Source organism: Octopus bimaculoides, chromosome 5, assembly GCF_046866305.1.
Source record: "Octopus bimaculoides isolate indiv1 chromosome 5, ASM4686630v1, whole genome shotgun sequence".
Classification (NCBI taxonomy): domain Eukaryota; kingdom Metazoa; phylum Mollusca; class Cephalopoda; order Octopoda; family Octopodidae; genus Octopus; species Octopus bimaculoides.
The window spans coordinates 74,368,611-74,396,110 of NC_142932.1; the positions used below are offsets into that span (position 1 = coordinate 74,368,611).

Here is a 27,500-nt window from a genome sequence, read left to right on the forward strand (position 1 = left end):
CATAGTTTCTATACCCATAGCTCTATGGAGCAGTGTTCTGCAGCCTTAGTGCTCTGATGCAATTTCTATAACCTTAGGCCTATGAAACACAGTGATTTTATAGTCTATGGGACACAGTATTGTACAGGCTTAGCCCTATAGGACTATGTAATTCTACAAGACAGTTCTATGTAATTCTACAAGACAGTTCTATGTAATTCTACAAGACAGTTCTATGTAATTCTACAAGACAGTTCTATGTAATTCTACAAGACAGTTCTATGTAATTCTACAAGACAGTTCTATGTAATTCTACAAGACAGTTCTATGTAATTCTACAAGACAGTTCTATGTAATTCTACAAGACAGTTTTTCTACAGCCTTAGCTCTTCTGAGTAAGTTTTTCTGTAGCCTGAACTCTATGGGACATGAATTTTATTGCATTAGCTCTAAGAGACATAGTTTTCTATAGGCTTACCTCTACAGAACAGTGTTCTATGACTCCAGTTCTATAGGACACATTGTCTCTATAACCTTAGCTCTATGGATCAAGATCTCCTACAGCTTTAGCCCAATAAGGCTCAGCACAAAGCGATACATGTTCTTAAGTTTTGGCTCTATGGAATACACTGTTTTATAGTCTGAACTCTATGGGTTACAGTTTCTATCACCTTAGTTGTTTGGATCAAAGTTTTATAGCCGTTGCTCTACAGGTCACAGTGTTTCTATGGGGCACAATGTTTTGACAGGTTTCACTCTTCAGGCTATTATGGCCTCAGTTCTACAGGACACAGTGTTTCTATATCCCTAGCTTTATGGGACACATTTATTATAGGCTTCTTTCAGCTTCTGTCAACCTAATCTTTTCACAAGACTTTGATCAACCTGGGGCTATAGTAGAAAACACTTCTACCACAATCCTACTGCTTTCAGTGCTAGTGTGTGGCACCAAAATATCAACACAGTAGGACTGAACCTGAAACCATGTGTTTCAGAAGCAAATTCTTTAACCGTGTTGCCACACCTCCACCTATATATATAGATACACACACTCACACATACACTCACTCTCACACACACACACAAATAAGGACTGCTTTATATTTTCCTTAATCTGTTAAGGCTTACCAGTTATAGAAAGATGTTTAAACTAAGGAAATACGAATCTATTAAGTATTTCAAAGTATTTCTTACCATCTAAACATTTGAGCATGACACCAACAGGTAGCAATGGATCCATAACACTAAGTAGACGAGATGGGGATGGAACTATACTGATTAGTGCTGATGTGTATACAGTTAGGATTCCATCTGGGATACGAATATTAGAGTCAATGGCACGCAGTGTCACCGCCAAAACCAGATTTCCACCAGCACTGTCACCAGTAAAGCAGATTCTCTCTCCAGTCCAACCTAGGAAAATAAATAACACAATAGTAAAATATATATACATATATGCATATGTGTTTACAAACATGAGAAAATGGCCTGAGTATGGTTGTTTCCACCAAACTTATCCAATGTCAACTTCTTAGATGCCATCCTAGACCTCTGGACAGGTAAATATTATCCCTACAGAAAATGTAATAATGAAACTGCTTACATCTATAGAAACTCAAATCAGTCACCATCAGCTGTAATTAGAAACCTAGTCACAAGCATCAGCAGAAAGACCTTCAACAAGGCACTAGTAAGAAGTGGCTTTACTCATAAATTAAGGTCCTTACCCCAGTGAGTTAAAAAGAGAAAGGTGATCTGGTTCAATCCTCCATGCACTTTTGATGCATCCACTAACCTAGAAATTTCCCTTTCCTAATGAAACAACATTTCCCAAGCATACATAAGTATCATGAATTCTGTAATGCTCATAACATTAATGTTAGCTATGTGTAGATACATACACACACACACACAGAGTCCATCCTATACCTTACCCTGAAACTTCTGAAATCCCACCAACTACTCATCAGGAGAAATGTGCCTCTCAAAGGCTGTGTGCTATATACAAGCTATCTTTACAGTATCCAATGATATTACAAGGTACTTGACATGTATAACAGCCAATGATTTACACAATATATGCACTCCTTCTAGTGTAGAGATAAGGAAACTTAACCTCCCTGTCCTAGCTCAACTGGAAACTCCTCGATCAAGGAACCAACTTTCCAAACATCATATGGAGCATCATTGACAGTACCTTTCTTGTCTCCCCAAGAGCTTGTGACTGCCAAACTCTATATTCATGAGAAACTGTATATACTACTTTACATTTATGAATTTGTGTTGCAAGATTCTTGATGTGAAGTTGTGTGTTGAAACAGACATTGTTGTATTTCAGGATGGTCATTTATTTTTTCCCACCAAACAAACACACACATTATATATTCGTTCTTCACTTGTTTATTACTGTTCTTAGTCCAACTCATGTCCATTGTCTGGAAATCTTATGCTACAATATCCATCAACAGGAACACTGATCAAACCTGTTGTTGTCACTACATATACATCTTGTTAATGAACTTCAAACTATTGGTCATTGATATTCTGTAAAGACCACCTTAGTGCTAGCTGGCTCATGCACAATTAAAGAGTAAACAGTCTCCACTTGTTCATAGTGAAATTATTTTCCATTTTTATTCTTTCTACATTTCTGCTTAGCTCTGCACCCATTAACATATCAAAGTTGTTGTGTGCTGTATTTCTAGATGGGTACTGGTGCGCCACAATGAATGATGATAATGTTCCATCATCATGGCCCAGCAGTATCCAGCTACAATTATACCATATTCAACCATATACTGTTTTCTCTCTCTCTGTCTCTCATTCATATATATATATATATATATATATATATATATATATATCAAATAAAGATTTATAAACTGTGCAGTACATATATATATATATACATATATTATATACCATACACAGCTACACTTGACACTTAAACCGATATGTATCCTGACACTGCCAGACCACTTACATTGCTACATTTCTCTCATCATTATTACTATCTGTCATCACTAACTTCTCAATTCCTACAGGTCATCAACTACCAAAGCATAAGCATAAATTCTCTCTCTCTGTATTAGCATGAATATAATTATCTGGGATTGTAGTGTTAAAAGCCATCTTCAAATTTGCATCTGAAGAAATAGTAGCTCAAATGCACCTCTAAAATTTTGCATAATGTGGAGCCGAGTCTTTAACCTTTTAACTATGAAATAAATGTCATGCTTATTCCAGTAATGATGTTAAATATCTACCAAAAAAATAGAATCCGTATTTTCTGGAAAGTCACTTTGCCTCGATAAACTTGACATATTTGAACAAAAAATAATTTCAAACATGATATTCCTCAACAAAAGATACATTGGTATATAAAACTGTTTTCCATGGTGAATTTCCAGTGGATCTCTCTGGTTTCTACAGTAAAAGGGTTAATGTAATGTAAATAAGACCAGTCTTAAACGTGAAGTAAATAACTTATCAGTAGATGTAAAGTAAATCCAGCATTAGTTTTCAATGTAATGAATAATTTTTAAAACTAAAAACTTTAATTGTAGCAAAATTTCTATTTTTATACATACCAACTTGTTCAGGATTTTTCAAAACCCAAGCATAAAGATAAAAACATTCTTCTAAAGCTCGTGGAAATGGGTTTTCTGGTGCCAGAGAATAATCTACAGACACAATTGGCACTTTGAGGTCATGAGCCCATTGACGGAGGTAAACCTAGAAAGATCAGTAAGAATAAATTAACAATGACAATATTGATAACGAAAGGGAGGATAAAGGACATTGGGCCAGTGCACAACATACTTGAGGTTTTAATCTTCTAATGTGCAGTAATATATCTTTTTTCGTTATTGCCCACAAGGGGCTAAACATAGAGGGGACAAACAAGGACAGAAAAACGGATTAAGTCGATCAAATCGACCCCAGTGCGTAACTGGTACTTAATTTATCGACCCCGAAAGGATAAAAGGCAAAGTCGACCTCGGCGGAATTTGAACTCAGAACGTAACGGCAGACGAAATACTGCTAAGCATTTCGCCCGGCATGCTAATGTTTCTGTCAGCTCGCTGCCTTTTAATGTGCAGTAATATATCTGACTCACATATAAAAGAAAGGTACATGTTCTAAAAAAGAAATAAGCAAGTAAAATCCAAATACATAAGCAAAGGGTTAATGTAATGTAAATAAGACCAGTCTTAAACATGAAGTAAATAACTTATCAGTAGATGTAAAGTAAATCCAGCATTAGTTTTCAATGTACATTAGAAAATGTACATTAGAAAAATAATAGAAATAGGACAACTCCTTGAACTTAAAATAAAATAACCAATAGATGACATAATATGAACCAACAAAAGCACCACAACACACACATACTAAACACATAAACCTGCATTAAAAAGAAAACACAAGAGAAATGACCACACACATTTAACCCTTTTCTTACCATGTTTTTGTTGGTTTACATTTTCTTTGTTTCAATTGATTTTGAAAATAATGAAGAGTTTAGTGAAGTAACCCTATCATTATGAAACTAGTGTCTAGAACAGAAAGTAACATAAAATTTTGATGGAGGATTTTAATTTAGATTACTTTAAAGCAGGAAAGCAATGATGCTCTATATTATAATGTTGGGAAAGTTGTTTCCTTGGTCCTGCAGTCTACCGATGAGCCAGGTCAAGGAAGTTAAATCTTCCCTGTCTCTAGACAGACTGCATGTGTTGCATAAATCTTATCTTGAAAACATTGGCTGTTACACCTGTGAAGTGTCACTGGATAGAGTAAAGATAGCTCTATAGCCAACAGCCTTTGAGAGATGTGTTTCTCCTGGTGAGCAGTTTGGTAGGATTTCGGCAATTACAAAGTAAGGTATGGAATCTCTCTCTCTCTCCCTCTCTTTGTATGCATGAGAGAGCGAGTCCATAGCTAACCTTAATGTTATGGGCATTACAGGATTTGTGATATCTTTGTGTTGGGAAATACTGCTTAACTAAGGAATTTATCTATTTAATATTTACTTATTTATTTAAAAGCAAGGGTAAACTCAAAAGATAGTTTGGTTTCAAAAGGTTTAAAGAGTACTCCAAACACAAAGAAAATATTTACAGACAAACGACAAAAACAAACAAATAAACATGACTAAACAAAAACACAAAGAAAAAAACTAAAACCCAAAATGATGAAAACAACAGAAATCTCCATGGAAACAAAAAAGGCAGCCACATCGTTTCAACATTCACATTTAACAAAGGGTTAACAGTGAGAAGGACCTCACAGAAACAATACAGAAAATGGAAGAGCACATAGAGTCAGTCAAAAAAAAATCTTACCTCATGGGACTTTGAAGACTGAGCAACAAACCCTCCACCATGAATATGGAAGAGTAGGTTAGGTGATGGTGGCTGTGCTTTGCTTGGTAGACGGATAATTAGGTGGTCTTTTAAAAGTTTTTCCTGTAAAATTAAACAATGCAAAAATTCTCAATGTTTAAGATCTTTATGTGAAATATATTTACGAAATAAATTGGAGAGAGACAGGTGGAGGAGGAGGAAATGACAAAGTAGTTATGAGAAGAGTTCAACAAATGAGTAATTTGTTTTATTTAAAGGTAATAAATGTTAGTATTGATTTCATCATTTTATATAAACACCAAGAAATTTGATAAAGGGACAAGCAAAAGCGTTTTGCTCTAGAGAAAATGCATGGCTACCTCATATTATATAAGGGTGGGTATGTGTGTGTGTGTGTGTGGACAGTAGTGATGGGGTGCTAGAGCAAACGTTCAAAGAACACAAGAGATTACAGACAGTGGTTCAAATGGGGATACAGGGGATAGTTTTACAAGAATATGAGGAGAGAGTAACAGACATTAGAGATAGGGGGTAGAAGTGGTTATAAAGACCCCCTATGGTCATGAATGACCATGGGATTGCACCTAGAAAGTTATGTTCCAAGGCACAAGTCTGGGCAACGTTTTATGGAAGACCAGCAGTTGCCTATGCATACCAGCCTCCCTTCTCCATGCCACTGATGTTATCTAAGGGAAAGGTAAAGGGGCCGATACAGTTTGGCACCAGTGATATCGCTACTCATTTCTACAGCTGAATGAACTAGAGCAATGTGAAATAAAGTGCCTTGCTCAAGAACACAACACACAGCCCAATCTGGGAATCGAACTCACTACCTCATGATTGTGAACCTGGCACTCAAATCACTGAGCCATGCAGATTCACAGAAGTGGTTATAGTGAGTGATGAACAAGAGTGGAGGTGCAGCTTAATGTGAAATATCAGTATGGGAAGTAAAAGGGGAGAGATAGTGGTGGAGACTTTACATATTGTTAGTTAGAGTTTCATGTAACCAATCATCAGAGACAGTCATGAGTATTTAGAATACTACAGTTTACAAATATCTATAAATGGGTGCAGGGAAAATTATTTAGCAACTCAATGAATATACGTTTAAAGCTGATAGGACAGGGCATTATAAGTATTCAAAATAACAGGAATCAATTGAATGAAAACACAACTGACCATAATAACAAGTGAGCTGAAACTAAATTAAAAACTGAATATAAATCATCTATATATGTAAAAAGAGGGAAAATACAATGGTGGCACTAAGTTCAACTAACACGCAGTAAAATACACACACGCACATACACATACATATGTATGATAGGCTTCTTTCAGTTTTTGTCCAAATCCACCCATAAGGCTTAGGTCAGCCTGAGGCTATAGAGGAAGACACTTGCCCTAGTTACCACGCAGTGAAACTGAATCCAAAACCTTGTAGTTGAGAAACAAAGTTCTTAGCCACACACATATATTTGTACCTGTTATAAAATCTTTTTGAAGAAAGATTCTTTTATCTAAATTTGGTAATAATGATGATACTTACCTGTCCTTGAAGGAGATGAAATGACAACAAACGGAACTGAAGATTAGTTAAGCCACTGTAGATTGATGGTGCTTCAATACATAGAGTTTCCTTTCCCTTGGAATCAGTCTTTGGCAACTCTATAGGAACTGGTTCTATTTTAAGAACGGAGTTTACTTGAAGTATGAAGCCTGACAGCAGTGACATCCGCTGAAAAATTAAAGATGGTAAATATTTGAAAACAGTAATATACAGTACAATTCTGAAAACCAAGTTGAATTGTTTCAACAAATTGCTAATAAAAGGTCTAATGACCCTCTACTTACTGTCTTGTAGCAGAGTTAGGGGAGCTATTTCTATCAATAATGGTTTCAAATTTTAGCACAAGGCCAGCAACTAAAGCAGGTCTTTAGAGTATTTTCATAAAGCATTGGGTGAACTTGGTGACTGACACAAGAGCTAAACTGACCATAGAAGAAGGCCCTAAGTAATCGGGCGTCTTCCCTGCATGCCACATGGCCAACCCACTTCAGTTGTGCTTTGATAAGGAAACTTTCTATGTCTAGTATGTCACAGCTTACAAGAACCCCTGTCAAGTAAATCAATACCAGTATATTACTAGTACTAATTTTATTGATGTCAGAGAGCCTGAAGACAAAGGCAATGTGTAATGTAGCAGATTTAGAAGTATATGAAAGTATCAGCCATGTAGAGTATAAATGTAGGATGGTGGCAGGAAAAGAATACAAGGTAAAATACTGTTGGGTTGAAGGAAATGATACACTGAGAGATTAGGAAGAAATTTGGACTTAAATGATAAATGACATGAAGATCATCATCACCATCAGAATCATTTGGTGTCATTTTCCATGCTGGTATAGTTTGACAGAATCCAGCAAGTCACAGGGCAGCATTAAGTTCCAATCAGCTTTGACATGGTTGCTACAACTGGATGCTTTTCCTGACCCTAACTACTTTACAATGTGTACTGGACATGTCTTCACAACAGCAGCACTAGTGAGGACACCAAGTAACTAGCAGGACAGGAAAAGAACGGGAAAAGGAAAAAGACTCCTTGACTAAGAGGAGAGAACATTTGAGAAGGGAGAACAGTGGCTTTATGCCAGGTGTTCATGGTTAGAGTATGACAGGGAAACAAGCCTGGGTGTCTGGCTATAGAAAAGCTACATCACAACCTTGCATTAAGTAAGGGTTGGTGTATGTAGCTGGGATGAAAATAAGATGGCAGTGATAGAGGGCCAGAGCAAAGGTTCAAGGAGCAAGAGAGAAAACAGACAGTGGATCAGGTAGGAGAAGGAGAGGGTGGAAGTTTATAAGAATGTGAGGAGAGAGTAACACTTTCCGAGAAACTACTATTGGATATGATTGCTGTAAGATGTTATGGTACTTTTGTGTGTTAGACAACCATGTATTTCATGGTTTCATCATCATCATCATCATTTAGCATCCATTGTCCATGCTGGCATGGGTTGGACAGTCTGACCACGACTGGTAAGCAGAGGGGCTACACCAGACTCCAGTCTGATTTGGCATGGTTTCTACAGTTGGATGCCCTTCCTAACACCAACCACTTCAAGAATGTAATGGGTGCATATATGAGTGCATATGGGTGCCAGTTGCGTGACACCAGTATCTACCATGACTATGATTCCACTTGGCTTGACATTTCACTTGTCTTGGTCATTTGTCATTGCCTCCATGAGGCCCAACACTCAAAAGATGTTTTTTATGTGCCACCAGCACAGGTGCCAGTTACATGACATCGGTAAATATCATTATTATTGTAGGGTAGTGGGGCAGTGGATTGACAGAATCATTAAAGTACTATATAAAATACTTTGTGGTTTTTGTTCCAGCTCATTATATTCTGAGTTCAAATCTTGCTGAGATCAGCTTTGCTTTTGGTGTTGATGAAATAAAGTGCCAGTCATGTACTGGGATTAACAATATTGACTCAGACCCACCTTCAAGTTTCAGATCATGTACCTCTGCTAGAAACAAGTATTATTATTGCAGTGTAAAGGCAGCAAACCAGCCAATTCATCAGAGCATCAGACAAAATACTTTGCAGATTTGGTTCTTCACATTCTGAGTTCAAATCTTGCTGAAGTCAACTTTGAATTTCATCCCTCCAGATTAGTACTGGGGTCAATGGTATCAACTAACCCCCAGTCCTCATAACTGCTACTCTTGTGCCTAAGTCAGAAACCATTATTGTAAGATCCTACATCCTAGATATTACTTTACCATATATGGCAGTAGAGTTTAAAAAGGAACAAGAATTGAAAACAAGATTTTGGAGAATCTGATCCCAGAGAACAAGGGAAATCGTGGGAGAGACAGGAGTGGAAGTAACCCATAATGTCATAGAATTACTTGGAACAATGCCAAAATATCTGTTCTACAGACCGATAAATATTGATATTGAGACCAAAATAGAAGAGTTAAAGAAAACAGCTGTACTGGGGCACCATCTTGAAGGGTTTAGGTAAACAAATTTTCCCCAGTACTTATTTTTAAGCCTGATACTTATCTATCATTCTCTTTTTGCTGATCTGGTAAGTTAGAGGGGCATTAACAAATCACTATCAGTTGTCAAATAGTGGTGAGAACAAAAGTAAACACACACACACACACACACACACACACACACACACACACACACACACACACACACACACACACACACACACATGCACACACACATACACGTGGGTTAAGTCAATCACATTGACCCCTGTGCTCAACTAATACTTATTTTATTGACCCCAAAAGGATGAAAAGAAAAGCCAACCTCAGCAGAATTTGAACTCAGAATGTAAATAATGGACAAAATACTACTAAGCATTTCACCCAGCATGCTTACAGTTCTACCAGCTTGCCACCTTCATCATACAAAACAGGTATTGGTGCTATAAGCAGGTGAAAGACTAAATTAATAAAGACAGAAATTAAAAGTCAAGAACCCACAATGAAGCACTCTTGTAATTGTTTAGCCCCAGGTCATTCCCAATCAAGAAGCCTATGATCAAAGATATTCCAGCTCTGACCAAACTACATCATCTAATATATCCTTCCCTTTTTTAAAGATGGTAAGGTGTGATTTGAGGGAATTTTGGCTGCCATATGTACTGTATATAGACTCCTTCATCTTGCATGAATTCTAGTTTCATGTTTGGTATAAAGCCACTGTCTTAGTTTCATTCATTTGTGAGGCACTTATGTATTAACAGTTTCAAATGATGATATGAGAAATTTTATTAAAGACAAAGTGAACACAGAACAGGGGTTTGCTGAAAAAGAATCTTAAAAAGAGACAAAAGGCAGATAATACAAAGCATATCTAAGTCTGTTGCATAGCCATGAAATATGGGCAATTCATCTAGATATAAAATTGAATAAAAATAAAGGATCCTGGTCAGCTGGAATGTAATAATACTTTACGGGAAGTTTTGAGAAAAAATCAGATGAGGACACAAATCTGGACATCAACTGTACTAACTAATGTGTGTGTGTGTGTGTACGTACATTAACTTATTATGCGTTCTTAATCTTTCTTTCATATTTTGTTTTGATCATTATTATCATTACTCCATTCTATTTCCTTTGTTCTTTTTCGTTTTGTTTTGTTCGTTTTACTTCAACAGTATGATTGTTCTTCAACTTGTAATAACAAGCACAATGTTTTTCTTCATCTTACACATTTATTCAGATTTCAAATGCCAAGGAAATGATACTTATTTTCAAATATTTATTTCTTAAATATTTTGTGGATATCTACTATGGAAACATATGTACAAGGGTTATCTAAATAAATCCTTTTAATATAATAGAATATCTTTATATATATATATATATATATATATATATATATATATATATATATATATATATATTAATAGTAATGGTAAGACAAAAAAGAATGAATGAGACCTCGATATTATGTAAATAGAGGAATTTATCTGTAATATAATATGTGACAATTATTCAGTTGCCATAATAAGACTCCAAGTTTCGGATGTCAGTGTGGAAACCTGCTCTGGCATCTCGTCAGTTATTGAGGCAATCAAAAAATGCTATGAAAATGACCATTAAACAAAGGGAAATTACTATGTAATTGACTATTATTAAGACAAAAGAGCTATTAGAATGACTGTTAAATAAAGGGAAATAACCCAAAGGGGAGAAAGTAAAAAGTAAAGAAGTAAAAAAGCTCATAGTAATCGCGTATACGCACATGAACATACATACACATGCACGCACGTACACCCATGCACATGTGCCTATATGCATATGCTCACTCACACTCGCAGAGGCCTTTATAACTATCAAGGACCATAAAAAGAACTTCCTATCTAATCCTAAATGTAGGAATATTAACCCAGCTAAATCAGAAATTGGTATTATTAGTAAAGAAATTTTAGGAAAAATCAATGCGAAAGTCAGGAATGCTACTAGGTTAGTACAATGGACCAACAGTATAGAAGTCGTTGACTTGTTTAAAGCCATTAGGAACAAGAATAAAGTGAGATTTACGCAATTCGATATTGTCGATTTCTGTGCCTCTATCTCTAGGGAACTGCTAGATAAAGCCCTCACCTTCGCAAGCGAATTTATAGAAATTAGTACACAAGATAAGGACATAATCTTCCATGCTAGAAAGACTTTACTCCTCAGTGAGAACGCAGAGTGGGTCAAGACTACTGATACAGAGGGTGTTTTCAATGTGGGCCTTACAGAGGGGAATTTTAAGGCCAGGTTCAACAATCACACCTTCAACTTCAGGCACTGGGATAAAAGGAAAATGACCAAATTATCCAGTCATATATGGTCCTTAAAAGATAAAGGTGTCAGTTACAACATCCATTGGAAGATCTTAGCCAAGTGTAAACCTTACACCAACAGCAGTGGAAAGTGCAGTCTTTGTGATATTGAAAGATGGCTCATCTGGAAAAGCAGCTTAGACCCAGCTACATGTCTAAATTCAAGAACTGAACATTTTGGATCATGTCCACATATGGTTAAATACTTGTTACGTTTTTGGTCCCCCCTCCCACCAAGATCACAGATAGAACCTGCTTTTTATATTGTGTTCACGTAGAAGCATTTTCTCTCACTATACTTTTTACATATATTTTTTATATATTTTTTACATATTTATACTCTTTACTCTTTTACTTGTCTTAGTCATTTGACTGCAGCCATGCAGGAGCACCGCCTTTAATCGAACAAATCGACCCCAGAACTTATTCTTTGTAAGCCTAGTACTTATTCTATCGGTCTCTTTTTGCCGAACCGCTAAGTTACAGGGACGTAAACACACCAGTATCAGTTGTGATGTTTGGGGGGACAAACACAGACACAAACATATACACACACATACATATATATGTATACATATATATGACGGGCTTCTTTCAGTTTCCATCTACCAAATCCACTCACAAGGCTTTGGTCAGCCCGAGGCTATAGTAGAAGACACTTGCCCAAGGTGCCATGCAGTGGGACTGAACCTGGAACCATGTGGTTGGTAAGCAAGCTACTTACTACACAGCCACTCCTGTGGCTATAGATATATCTTTTATATTTTTATGGCTTCATATATTTTTACACATTTTTTTCTGTATTTTACCTTTCACCCTGTATTTTTCTTGTGCATGTGCGTATAAAGACGTGTATATGAACCTTTTTGTGTGCGTGCGTGTGTGTGTGTGCGCGTGTGGGTATGTATATATATATGTACATGTATATGTACACGTGTATGGTTGCTTATATATGTGGGTGTACACGCGAGTGTTTCACGTGAGTGTGATTGAGCTTATGCATATATAGCATGTACGTATTTCAGATGTGTATTTGAATATAATTGTGCGCATTTGGGTATGTGCACGTGTATGTGTGTGTGCGCACGTGTGTGGATATGCATATGTGTACATTGTGTGTGTGTGTGTGCGTATGTATATATATGTACATGTGTATGGTTGCATATATATGTGGATGTACATTGATTTCACGTGAGTGTGAGTGAGTAGATGCATATATAGCATGTATGTATTTTTAGAGGTGTATTTGAATATAATTGTGTGCGTATGGGTGTGTGTGGATATGTATACGTGTACATGCATGGTTGCATATATATGTGCATATATTGGCATATGTGCGGGTGCGCATGTATGTGTTTCACACAAGTGTGAGTGAGCATATGCATATTGGCACATGTACGTGGGTGTGCATGCGTGCATGTATGTACATGTACCCATACGCGATTGCTATGAGTTTTTTTACTTCTTTACTTTTTACTTTCTCCCCTTTGGTTTTTTCCCCTTATTTAACGGTCATTCTAATAGCTCTTTTGTCTTAATAACAGTCAATTACATAGTAATTTCCCTTTGTTTAACAGTCATTTTCATAGCATTTTTTTGATTGCCTTGATAACTGACAAGATGCCGGAACAGGTTTCCACACTGACATCCGAAACTTGGAGTTTTATTATGGCAACCGAATAATTGTCACATATTATATTACAGATAAATATATATATAAAATCTAGATTCAAAATTGAATGTGGCACTTAAGTTTAGGCACCAGAATATAGTATGGTATTATCCAAACAATTCCAAAAACAAGGTGATCAAAAATCAAAAAAAGCAACACGGATTTTAAAGGTTATTGCAGTACGCACGTTTCATGCCACTCCATTTATTTAAGTAATGCGAGCATTACATTAAATGTAAAATGCAGAGCAATCTTCAGCTGCACAAAGATATAGAAAAATTATATATACATATATATATATACACACATACATACATACATATATATACACACACATATATACACACACACACACATATACACACATGCACACATATACACACACACATATACACACACACCTATATATAAACACATATACGTGCACACATACACACATATACATTCACACATATATGCACAATGGTGCACAAAATGTTAAGAGACTACTCTTAAGATACAAAGATGATCAAAGGATCAAATTTATAGACTGGAAGGTGCACTGCATGCAGTGATTAAATTTATATAGATTGGAAAATGTGTTGCATGCAAAGAGTAAAGTGATATGTATCAGTGTTGGAAAGTTCAAAGAGAGGTAGGTGAAGGAATGAGGGATGTGTATTTCACAGAGATTGAAGGTTAGTAAAAAAACAATGTTGGTGATAAACAGATGAAATGACATCAGACTGAGATAATTATAAAGATGATGTATCACAGATCATCTCAACTATTGTTAGTTTATATATATATATATATATATATATATATATATATATATCAAAATAAGCAACAAGGATATCCGAAGTTAATGCAGTACAGTCGTTTCATGCGACCCCATTTAACTGAGCAATGTAAACATTATATCAAATATAAAATGTAGAGCAATCTTCAGCTGCACAAAGATATAGAAATTTAATGAAATTACATTTAAACAGAAGGACATATTCTTATAATTAAATCTAAACTCTCCAAGTAGAAAGGAGGAATACAAAAAACCATTTTGACTTAGCCAGACCATACAGGTTATATATACATTATCATCATCATTAAATGTCTCCCTTTTACCATACTAGCATGAAATAAGTACCAGTTGAGAGCTGGGATCAATGTAATAGACTATCCCCAGTTCTCAACTAGTACTTGAAATGAACAGCTGAACCAGAAGGCTCTGCCAGGTTGTGTGTCTGCTCTGGCATGGTTTCTACAGTTGGATGCCCTTCCTAATGCCAACCACTTGACAGAGTATACTGGATGCTGTTTTATGTGGCACTAGCACCAGTGAGGTTGACTAGGTACCTGCAAGATAAAAGCCCTCCACTGAGCGAGGTATAGATAGGAGGAATAAGAAACTATGATAGAGAGAGGGAAGCAGGTGCCTTGCTGAAGAGGTGAATACATGGAGAGAGAGAGAGAGAAGAGAGAGAAGAGAGAGAGGAGAGAGAAGAGTGAGTGAGTGAGTACGATGGAGAGAGAAAGAGAGAGAGAAGTATGAGGTCCAAGTACAATATGAATATGAGACAGAATAGGAAATGCAGAGAGTGAAAATAGTGTGCCTGATGATTAGATATAGGGAATGAGTTGGACACAAAGGATATCATTTCAGTGTAGCGTATATATGTATATAATTACTATCATTATTATTAAACAGAAAGACAAATGGATGGATGTTGAAGTGTTATGATGATAATGATGAGTATAATGATGATGATGATGACAAATGAGCACCAAAGGTGGCATCAGATATGCTGACACAACTGGATGTGATCAAAGTGACCAACTACAAATTATACGGATTTGAGAATAACAAGACAGTAAGAGAATAAAGACCCATGCAGAAAGGACAAGATTCTGAGAAAATGAAGACATTGAAAAACAGAGGTTAATGAAAAAAAAAAAACAATTACTTGATAGCATAACAACTTTAACAAAGTAATTAAAATAACAAACAGATCAACAACAACCATTCAACACTGATGAAAACTTTGTTTCATTAACTATTATTTATACCACACACACACACAGACATTTTTGGCAATGGGAGAGTATAGATGATTATATTTACTCCAGTATATGATGAGGTTTAAATGCAAAAGGCTGAGATTTACATCTCCTTTAACCACAGTAGTTTGTCCCATAAATTATCAAATTTATCATCTACCAACCTAATAATAATAACAACAAGAATAATAATCCTTTCTATTATAGGCACAAGGCCTGAGATTTGAGGGGAAGGGGATAATCTATTATATCAACCCCAGCATTCAACTGGTACTTATTTTATCGACCCTGAAAGGATAAAAGGCAAAGTCAACCCAGACGACATTTGAACTCAGAATGTATAAACTGAAGGAATGCTGCTAAGCATTTTTTCCAGTGCATTAACGATTCAACCAGCTTGCCACTCCCCCCTCTTCCGCCACCACTGACAACGACAGAGACTTTAGAAATACCCTACAATCTTGGTAAATTGCAAAAATTGGCTTTACTTGGAACTGCACATATACTATCTGAGGTCCTTATTGTGACTTGACAGACAGTACAAATCCACAGTATACAGAACACCTTCAATCTTGGATACTGTGCAATGTCTTCAATAGTAGTAATAATAATAATAATAATAATAATAACAAATGCCCTGATGCAGTACTAGGCAGTGGTTCTCACAGCTTCTGATCATAACTGATTGGAAATGTTATCATGTACATGTTTTGTCTTGGTGTAAAAGCTGGACTACAGTAAAATATTCTGCTCAATACTGCAGATCTGCTTATCAGTTGCTTGACCTTAACCTGTTGGGCATGATTAAGGCTGATGGTGTGTGCATCTCTGATCAATAGCAAGAGTAATGAGAGAGCATCATAGTCATGCGTTGAGAAGAACTCTTTGGGGTTTGATTCGTTCATCATCCTTAAAACAACCCTTATTCAGTTGCCTTTTGAGCAGGATAGGCTAGTCAACGTGTAAAAAGTTAGAACTGCCTCCTACCTTGCAAAGTCATGCATTGTTTATCTTGACAAGAGATCAACATGTCATGCACATATGGTTGTGATGCATGCGCCTGGTGCCCTTATCAGACAGGTAGTCATGACGGGTAAGTTGATTACATTGACTCCAGTACTTGACTGTTACTTTATTTTATTGAACCTGAAAGGATAACTTAACTGTAGCTGGATTTGAACACAAAACATAAAAGAACCAGAGCAAAAGCTATAAGACATTTTTCTCAGCCAACTTGGTTTCTAACATTGGCACAAGGCTTGGAATTTGGAAGAGAGGAACAGTCAATTTTATTAATCCCAATACCTGTTAGTACTGGGATGAGAGTTGAACTTGGAATGTAAAAGGTTGAAACAAATCCTGCGAGATATTTTGTCTGGTGCTCTAACGATTCTGCCAATTCACCAGAGACTGAAAGATCTGAGATCTAAACATGTGTAATACACAAGTGGAGAGAAGGTCAGTAAGAACCAGGAAATGTCAACAGAGCTTAAGGACAATAGAACACACAGAGGCACGAATATCACACACACACACACGTCTGTAGACAATAGAGATATGAATATACGCAGACAGCAAGGATACAAACACAGGCAAACACATCCATGTGTTTGTAAGAGTGCACCTGACCACAGGCAATGAAAGCTGTTCATCCAACTGATGGCATGATAATGGCTGTTGTCAACAGGCAAAGGAAATAATACGAGGAATGTAAGAATTGCATATATACAAAACAATAACAGGTGGTGTGGTGTGGGATGGGATTAAGAGGAGGAAACAGAGAAGGAAAGTGCCCCTCCAAACCCTCTCCACATACCATTGTCTTCTTTCAACCATCCCATCCTGTTTTACCTACCCCTCCTCCCTACCACTATGTTTTTTGCTTCTCTCCTTATTTTATCCAAACAAATTCACTTCTCTCTGATCCATCAATCCTCTATTTTCCTCTTTAGCTGTAACCTGTAAGGTATAAGCTTTAGATACTATCAACCATATTGTTCAGCATCCAGATGTCCTAGGCACCCTCACTACATTAGATCTATTTACATTCCTCTTGCAATGTTTTAATATTCTTATTATATTATTTTGAACTGAACACAAATGTGATTTGTAAATTTGTTTGTAAATGTGAAAATAGTAAACTTGAAGACTCCAACAGTTATATTGGTCATACATGTACAACACTCTCCTGCCAGTTTACCATGCACTTACAACAAATAGTAATTGCAATGCACTATATCATTACAACAGAAAAACAAAAGTAGAAAAATAGTTGACAACACATAATTATATTATAGAAAAACATGCAAATGTTTTGTAGCCCCAACAGACAAAACAATGATTGCATTATCCTGAAACCACATCAGGAATTATAAAAGAATGTTCCAAGTTCAATTCTAACCCAAAGATATATACATATATACATAAGAGGTTAGCTGAGATAGAGGCTAAAATAAGGGACAGAAGTACCCATTATACTACCAGTATATTACCTATGTTTAACCAAGGAGATACACAAGCAAAATGGTATGATTACAACCATATTCGACTTTTCCTTTTTCTTCTCTAGGCTCTTCTGTTTTTTTTTATTTATTCTTCACTCTCATGAAGCTCCATGTTTCAGATCGGTTTTATTACCAAATATGATAAATACTTTTAGCATATCAATGGCAACAACATCAACATTGGAAGCAGCAACAGATGTTAGATGGGATGCAGTCTATTTGTATTGAATTAATAAATAATAACTGATGTAAGTCAATTGTTGTTCATCAATATTTCTCCATTTTCTGTTTTCTTTATATATATATCATCATCGTCGTTTAATGTCCGCCTTCCATACTAGCATGGGTTGGACGATTTGACTGAGGACTGGTGAAACCGGATGGCAACACCAGGCTCCAATCTAATTTGGCAGAGTTTCTACAGCTGGATGCCCTTCCTAACACCAACCACTCAGAGAGTGTAGTGGGAGCTTTTACGTGTCACCCGCACGAAGGCCAGTCAGGCAGTACTGGCAACGGCCACGCTCGAAATGGTGTCTTTTATGTGCCACCCACACAAAAGCCAGTCCAGGGGCACTGGCAACGATCTTGCTCGAAAACCCTACGAAGGCCAGTCAGGCGGCACTGGCAACGGTCACGCTCAAAATGGTGCATCTTATGTGCCACCCGCACAAGAGCCAGTCCAGGGGCCCTGGCAACGATCTCACTTGGCTTGCCGGGTCTTCTCACGCACAGCACATATATATCGTCGTCGTCGTTTAACGTCCGCTTTCCATGCCAGCATGGGTTGGACGATTTGACCGAGGACTGGTGAAACCAGATGGCTACACCAGGCTCCAATCTGATTTGGCAGTACCTAATTTATGGCTAATTTGAGAATACACCAAAATATGAAGTAGTTGAAAAAACAAAATTAAGAAACTATGTAAGAAAATATAGACATGATAGAACTCTATAGAAATTGGGTACTTTTACATGGATGTCTGACCATTCTTCTCCTGAAATAGAAACACCATAGTCATAGGAGGAGTTGCACCATTCAACACTGCAAGACAAACAAAACTTTAACTGATTATATAATGCTGTATATGCTGTAAGACAAAGGTGCTTTAGTTACTTTATGGCTTATGGTCAGCCTTTTTCCATTGTGGTCAAAATGTAATATGCAATTGCATTCACAGTCAAAGTCATTTGATTCTGCCTGGGTCCTCACTTCACCAAACTGAAACCACTCCAGTGTATACTTCCTGAAGAAATGACATATATATATATGTATGTATGTATATAAGGTGTACAAGTGACAAAGTGCTAGACAACAAAAACAAGTGAGAGGAGAAACCATGCACTAAACTAAGTTTTACTGACAACACCCATGTACGAAATGAGACAACATATGCACTATACATCACACATGCACATGTGCATATATATGTATGTGTATGAGCATATATATATATATATTTATATATATATACACACACACACACACACACACACATATACATATGCACACACACACACACAAATATATATATATATGCACATATATGTGTGTGTGTGTGTGTGTGTTCACTCATTTACACACAAAGACATCTAAACATAGAGTGATGGAGAAAAATGTGGTACAGACACCAGCTATAAACAATGACTAACTTACCGACATACAGGCACTCATCACTTTGGAACCAATGTCCACAACTTTAGTACCCGCTGAAGCAACCACATTTATAACAGATTTGTTACAAGAACTAACAAAATCAGTTACGCCCTGAAATTGTTGAAAATTCAGTTTATAATTCACGTATATTTGACTTGTCTTTATAATAATAGTGAGAGCAAAAGTTCTGGGAGAAGATATGGCATAGCATTAAGCCATGAAATTTGACTGAAGAAAAAAAAAAAACTGTTTCTTTTCTTTGTCTTTTAATAGCAGAACATTTTTCTTTTCTTTTTTTTTTGTTTTGTTGAAAAATGAGAATAAAAATTTAGCAAAATATAACATTTCCAAAACGAATGTTCACAGGTGTCTGAAAACAATCAAACTGACCAGTTGATAGATTCATTGGTGAAGTTCAGGTATCATCATCATCATCAATCCTCATGATTATTATCATCATCACTACCATTGTTTTAACCATCTATTGTTCCTTGTTAGCAAAAGTCACAGAGAATTTGTTGAGGCAGATTTCCAACAGCTGGATGCCCTTCTTGTTGCCAATCCTCACCAGTTTCTGAGCAAAGTAATATTTCCCCCATGGCCAGACATGTTTCCACAGAAGATTGGAAATGAACAACACATCTTGCATCATGGTAATCATCAGTTAACAAGTCAAGTAATGGCAAGACAAGGACGCACAAACACACACTCATATACATACACACATACACCATATGATGGGCTACTTTCAATCTTCATCTACCAAACCCACCCAAAAGCTGTGGTTGGCTCAGGGCTATAGTAGAAGACACTTGCCCAATGTGCCACACAGAGGGATTGAACCCCTAAAACCATGTGGTTAGGAAGTGAACTTTTAAACCCCACAGCCATGCCAGCACCTTCAACATAACAGATGTGTATCCCTGTGTGTGTGTGTGTGTGTGTGTGTGTGTGTGTGTGTGTGTGTGTGTGTGTGTGTGTGTGTGTGTGTGTGTGTGTGTGTGTGTGTGTGTGTGTGTGTGTGTGTGTGTGTGTGTGTGTGTGTGTGTGTGTGTGTGTGTGTGTGTGTGTGTGTGTGTGTGTGTGTGTGTGTGTGTGTGTGTGTGTGTGTGTGTGTGTGTGTGTGTGTGTGTGTGTGTGTGTGTGTGTGTGTGTGTGTGTGTGTGTGTGTGTGTGTGTGTGTGTGTGTGTGTGTGTGTGTGTGTGTGTGTGTGTGTGTGTGTGTGTGTGTGTGTGTGTGTGTGTGTGTGTGTGTGTGTGTGTGTGTGTGTGTGTGTGTGTGTGTGTGTGTGTGTGTGTGTGTGTGTGTATGTCAGATACTTTCATCTGGGTGTTCTCAACATTACACACCCACCAAAGACAATAAACACATCATTAACTTTGAGCTAACTCAATAATACATTCATGGATCATAATATGAAACTAATTTTACTGTCTCCTCTTATGAAATATCACCATGGTAATTGTTCTAAGAAAGCCCTGCACCCACTACCACCACCCACATTTAGTTGCACCATGACACACCACCAGGCAGATGATAGGACAATGAGAGGAAGATTAAAATAAAAACCAAATGATGAGTGACATTTCACTCACATATCCTAGGTTTGTTTTTACTGTGACATCTATCAATTCTTCAAAGTATGATAGTTGTACAAAGGTGGGACAAAAAGTTCATTGGCTGATTATGAAAGAGTGATGCTAGAGCTGTAAAATCTTGCATTCATTAATTTCAACACTTCTTATTAATAATTGCATTGTTTCTTTCCAGGTAAATTGACATCTGACTGTTCAAAACAGGCTTCAGAAATAAATAGTAGTGACTTGTCTTGAAAATCAACAAAATTTGGCATTGTGGTGTTATCAAGTAGTACCTGCTGAAAAAGGGTTTAACCCCCAACCACCAGGATATTCATGCTGACATGGTTGTTACATTAGGGGATGACACTCCAGCTTTATCAACAGTGCAAAAGTGGGCAGTTGAATTTAAGAGGGGAAGAGAGAATCTTGAAGATCACTCAATGGCCGGACATCCTGCAACTGCCACCACCAAGAAAAACATTGCTTGTGTTCACCACATGGTGATGGATAACAGGCGACTAACAATAAATAAAATAGCCAATGTAAATAGCATATCCCATGAGAGAGTTGAGAATATTCTACAAAATGGACTTGGCATGACAAAGGTTTCTGCTCAGTGGTTGCCACATCTAACACCTGATCAAAAGTGCACCAGGCTGATCACATCATGGCAAAATCTGATATTATTTGAGGTAGAACCAGCTAGTATCCTTGAACATTTCCTAACGCAGGATGAGTGTTGGGTTCATCACTTTGAGACAGATACAAAGAAACAATCCATTCAGTGGAAAAACCCCTCCTCTCTTGCTCCAAAGAATCCAAAGTCATTCACCAGCATAGAAGGGGATGGCCTCAGTTTTTTGGGATGCAAAAAGCATTGTGTTTACAGACTATCTTCAAAAGGCAATACCATCAATGGAGAGTACTATGCTAACTTGCTGAGGCAGTTATGAAAGGCTATCAAGACCAAACATCCAACAAAACTGGTGAAAGAGGTCTTGTTTCATCAGGACTATGCTCCAGCACACCAGTCCTGACTGCTGCATGTCACTGTGGCTTTGAACTGGTTGACCACCATCTCTATTCTTGTGATTTGGCCCAACATAAAAAAAAACACTTGGCTGGGAACCAGTATCACAGTGTTGATGAAGTTTTTGATAAAAGACCCAAGCACTGCAACACCAATGGAAAAAGTGTATGGACCACAAGGGGGTGCTATATTGAATAATAAATTTCATTTGGTCACATTCCATGAAGATATCTTGGTCAGCCTATGGACTTTTCAACTGGCCCTCATATAACAATTTTCCATTTCTTTATACATTCTTTCTGTTTTTAATTGAAGTTTGCAAGATTTATTTGTGCAGCAGGGGTTGGATAATAGAGAGCAGACAAGGGTTTCTCCATAGTCTGGTCTGCTTCTCCACAATCACAGGTAGTTCTGCCCATCTTGTAGCTACATGTGATCAAAGCAATTTCTCAAGCAGTTGAACGTCTTCCACTGAATCCACGGTGCTTCTGATCCAAGGAGGAGGTCCTCAGTTGGTGGGGATTCCCATATCAATTGGAGAAAGGTCGTCTTCTCAAGATGTTGTTAGGGGGCTGGACATAGCTGAGGAAGTTTTTATCTGGGAGGAATCAACCATGCCATGAAAACAAGAAGAAATAAAATGTTGTATGTATCAATTCATAGAAAAAAATCATTGACAGATTTTTGATTCCTTGAAATTGATTCTGTTTCTTGCATTGTCATGATATAATCTTGTCATAATTTGCTTTCAAATCTAATAATACACTCTTAGCAACAAAGGTTTAAGCTTTCCTTAAACCAGGTCAAAGTCTGTAGGCTGTTGACATATCAGGTGTTGGTAACAATAGTCAATAGTAATGTTTTATTACAAAACAGTTTAATCTTAAACACCATACAGTCAGAATAATAATTTTATTCATTTACTTGTTTAGTCTTGTTGGAGCACCTCCTTAATGAGTTTTGTTGGTGAAATTGATCCCAACGCTGATTTTAAGTTTAGTACTAATTCTATAAGTTTGCTTTTTGCTAAACTGATAATTTACAGGGACATAAAACAAACCAACACATTGTCACACAGTGAGTGACAAACACAATACACACATACATACATACATACACACACACACACACACACCAGGCTTCCATACAGTTTTTGTCAATCAAATTCACTCATAAGGCATTAGTTAGCCTAGGCTACAGAAGCAGTGATTTGCATAAGGTGCCATGCCATGGGACTGAACACAAAACAACATGGCTGCAAAGCGATCTTCTTAATCACACAGATATGTCTGCTTATAAAATAGATAAGCTGTCGTCCAAATGTTTTTGATTTGGTGGAATGTGGAACATTGGAGATCAAATAATTACTGCTACACTACGACTTCATATGGAAAGTTAAACAAAATTATGTTTCAACCCTTGTGATACCAAGCCACCTGGAGTACCTCAATAACCTCCTCTTTTAAAGTAATCAAAAAACCTTCCAATATAATTCCATGTTAATTTATGTTCCAAACACTAGCATTTAAACCAGCCATATCCATCCCAAATTTTCTATCTGCACACCTACCTACAATGTCATCTCTAAAAATAAACAATCACATCATCAAAATCTCAAAGCTACAAGATAATGCATGATTAATTCAAAATAATGTGAATAAATAAGCATTATATATATATATATTTGATAGGGTAATCTGAACACTAAAGGGTTAATAATGACAAAGTTATTTTAATAAATTCTTTTTTTTTTTTAATTAATTGAAATAAAGACAGTGTATTTCAATAGAAATATAGTAACAAAAGGGTTTCGCCGGACGAAATGCTTAGTGGTATTTTGTCTGTCTTTACGTTTTGAGTTCAAATTCTGCTGAGGTCAACTTTGCCTTTCATCCTTTCGGAGTTGATAAATTAAATACCAGTTGCATACTGGGGTTGATCTAATCGACTAGCCCCCCTCCCCAAAAGTTTTGTGCCTTGTGCCTAGATTAGAAAAGAATATAGCTTTTCTTAAGCCTTAAAATATATCTTTTTTAATCCAAGATTCATCTAGACATCCCTTGTGGTGCACAGTTTGAGAACAGCTGTTCTAAACCACTGACAGCAACAATAAAAGATCTTTAGACAAGATCTTCATTTCTTATAATGACATGTGATTCTATAAATAGTGTCTTTGTCAGAAATATCTTTTATGCCTGCCTTAGTTTTGTGATTCAGATGAAGCTGCATGATTAAACAGTAGGACATAAATACATGGCTGTGTGGGTATGTGGCTGCATGGATATGTGGTTGTGTGGTGTCATGTACAAAGACATTTTTCTTGCACACAAACAGTAAAGCATTAAACAAAAATATTTAATTTATTTTAAAATACTTCGTCATTATCATCATCACCATCATCATTTAGCATCCATTTTCCATGCTGGCATGGTTTAGACAGTTTAATTGGGAATGGTAAATTAAAGGGCTATATCAGGATCCAGTCTGATTTGGCTTGGCTTCTACAGCTGGATGCCATTCCTAATGCCAACTACTCGAAGAGTAGTCACCACTTGTACATGTCACCAGCACTAACCATGACTATGATCTCACTTGGCTTGACATGTCTTCTTGAATACAATAAATTGCCAAAGGCCTCGATCACTTGTCATCGCCTCTGTGAGACTCAACATCCCAAAATCAAAGAAAAAAATCTTTTTACCACAAATCTAGTCATTCCAACCAAGCTTATCCCATCTAATTTTTCATGAATACATTATACAATGTGTCCTTCTCTTTTAAGATGATAGGGTGTGAGTTGAGAGAATTTGGCTGTTATTTCCATCAAGTCATGTGACCACATAGCAATTATATCAAAATACAAAATAATAAAGTAAATTTATTGTGTACAGTGTTCAGGTACCTAACATATAATGATGATAGCATATTTATTTCTCATAAACACAAAGCAATCTACTTTTCTTTCACAGACAATATTGCATTTGTTAGGTAAGGTGGTCACTATCTGGAGGAGGGAAACAGAAAGGGAGAGATAGTCAAACTATTTATTAACCTGACCAAGACACTCAACTTACTTGGTCAGCAATTTTAAGGGGAGGAGATACCATCAACTTAATATTTGACTAATATTTCATTTTATCAACCCTGGAAAAATGAAGTTGACCCTGGCAGAAATTGAACTCAGACTGTAAAGGTTTGAAAGAAATACCCCTTGGAATATTGTCCAACACTAATAATTCTGCTAGCTCCCTGCCTTTTGTAATTGCTTCTGACCTTGGCACTAGGACAGCAATTTTGAAGGGAGGAGGTGAGTTGATACCATCAACTCCAGTGTGACTGATACTTTAGTTTATCAACCCCAAAAGGATGAAAACCAAAGTTGACCTTAACAAATACTGCATCATATTTTGCCTGACACACTAACATTTTGTTAACTCACTGCCCCTCCAACTAAGGAATGATAAAAGAAAGGGACAGCTAAAATATCAGCAATTCAATTTTGAGGCTAACAAATTTTGGCAATAATACTGACAGACTCTACCTACCAAGAAAGAAAGAAGGAGGCAGAGGATTACTAAATGCAGAAGACACTGTTAGTACCGCAATACTGGGGTTGAAAAATTATGTTGTGTGGAGTAAAGAAAGAATGGCAGCTACAGATACTAAAATAGTTACTGAAACAGTAGGAGAATTTAAGAACAGAAGGAAGAATAACATAGCAAGCAGATGGAAAGAAAGAATTATGCAGCCAATTCATGCAATAAATCGAGAATTTTGGAATTAAAGCTATGGCTAACAGATAGAAATCTGAAACAAGAGACCAAAGCACTAATTATATACACTCAGGAACAAGCCACTAGGACAAATCTGATTAAGGCCAAGATTGACAAAACTGTGTAGGAAAGATGTAAGTATCAATCATCTTTGAGTGAGTGCAGTAAGCTAGCACAAAAAGAGTATAAGTGCAGACATGGCTGCATAGATAAAAGAGTGCATTGGAATGATAGCCAAGTGTCTGGCTTCAAAATAACAGGAAAGTAGTATGATCACAAACCAGAGGCTATGACAGAGAATGAGAATTACAGGATCTTATGAGACTTCATCATAAAGACTGATCATACTATTGAAGCAAGAGGACGAGATACAATTATAGTGGAAAAAATAAACAGTGTAAGATCATAGACAATTATCATAACAGATCCCTTCTCATCACAGAGTTGGTACCAAAGGAATTGAAAAAATTGAGAAATAGCAGGATTTAACCAGAGAACTAAAGAGACTGTGGAAGACTAAAACAATAATTATTCTTGTGGTAATAGGTGCACTTGACACATCCAAAATACTACCTAAAACACTGAACTATCTTGGAATTGAGAGTCACATTGTCAACCTACAGAAAAGTACCATCTGGTATTCTATAGGAATCCCAATATTCTTGAGAATATCGAACTTGAAAGGATGAAAGACAAAATTGACCTCAGTAGAATTTGAACTTAGAACATATGGAGCCTCAAGAAATATCACTAAGCATCTAATCTGACACTAACAATTCTATCACCTCACTAATTTTAATAATAAATGGTTTCAAATTTTGGCACAAAGCCAGCAATTTCAGGTGAGACGGGTAAATCAATTACATTGACCTCAGTGCTCAACTAGTACCTATTTTATTCACCCCGAAAGGATGAAAGGCAAAGGTGATCTCAGTGGAATTAGAATTCAGAACATAAAGTCAGATGAAATTCTGCTAAACATTTTGCCCGATGTGCTAATGACTCTGCCAGCTCGCCACCTTTTAATAAAAATAACAATAATTCTTTCACAAATATGCATAAGGCCTGAAATTTGGTGGGAGCAGATTAGTGGATTACATCATCCTCAATATTGGACTCATACTTTATTGTATTGAATTTATCAACCACAAAAGGACGAAAGGCAATTTTCAAGATTCAAATAATTATAATAATATTCAAATTTTGGCACAAGGCCAGCAAGTTTGGAGGAGAGCATAGGTCAATTACATTGCCCCCAGTCTTCAACTGACACTTATTTTATTGACCCCAAAAGGATGAAAGGCAAAGTCAACCTCGGTGGAACTTGAACTCAGAATGTGAAGTCAGACGAAATGTCACTAAGTGATTTGCCCAGCATGCTAATGATTCTACCAGCTCACTGTCTTAATTATAATATTGGTTTCAAATTTTGGCACTAGGTCAGAAATTCTGAAGTGGTGGGGAATTGATTACATTGAACATAGTATGTTACTTTATCAACCCTGGACAGATGAAAGACAAAGCTA

General features: G+C 36.7%; 1 protein-coding gene across 3 annotated transcripts in view; it reads right to left on the reverse strand.

Annotated features, from left to right (window-relative positions):
• LOC106878881 (hormone-sensitive lipase) overlaps positions 1 to 27,500 on the reverse strand; it is a 75,376-nt gene that overhangs the window by 2,944 nt on the left and 44,932 nt on the right. For 2 of the 3 annotated variants that reach the window (XM_014928226.3, XM_089352411.1), the window contains 4 exons: positions 6,898 to 7,086; positions 5,328 to 5,450; positions 3,570 to 3,714; positions 1,174 to 1,392 (listed from right to left, as the gene is read on the reverse strand). In XM_014928226.3, the coding sequence (XP_014783712.2) occupies positions 1,174 to 1,392; positions 3,570 to 3,714; positions 5,328 to 5,450; positions 6,898 to 7,086 (676 nt within the window). Of the gene's footprint in view, positions 1 to 1,173; positions 1,393 to 3,569; positions 3,715 to 5,327; positions 5,451 to 6,897; positions 7,087 to 19,590; positions 19,702 to 27,500 lie in introns of all 3 variants that reach the window. The other variant, XM_014928225.3, reaches the window with a different exon arrangement.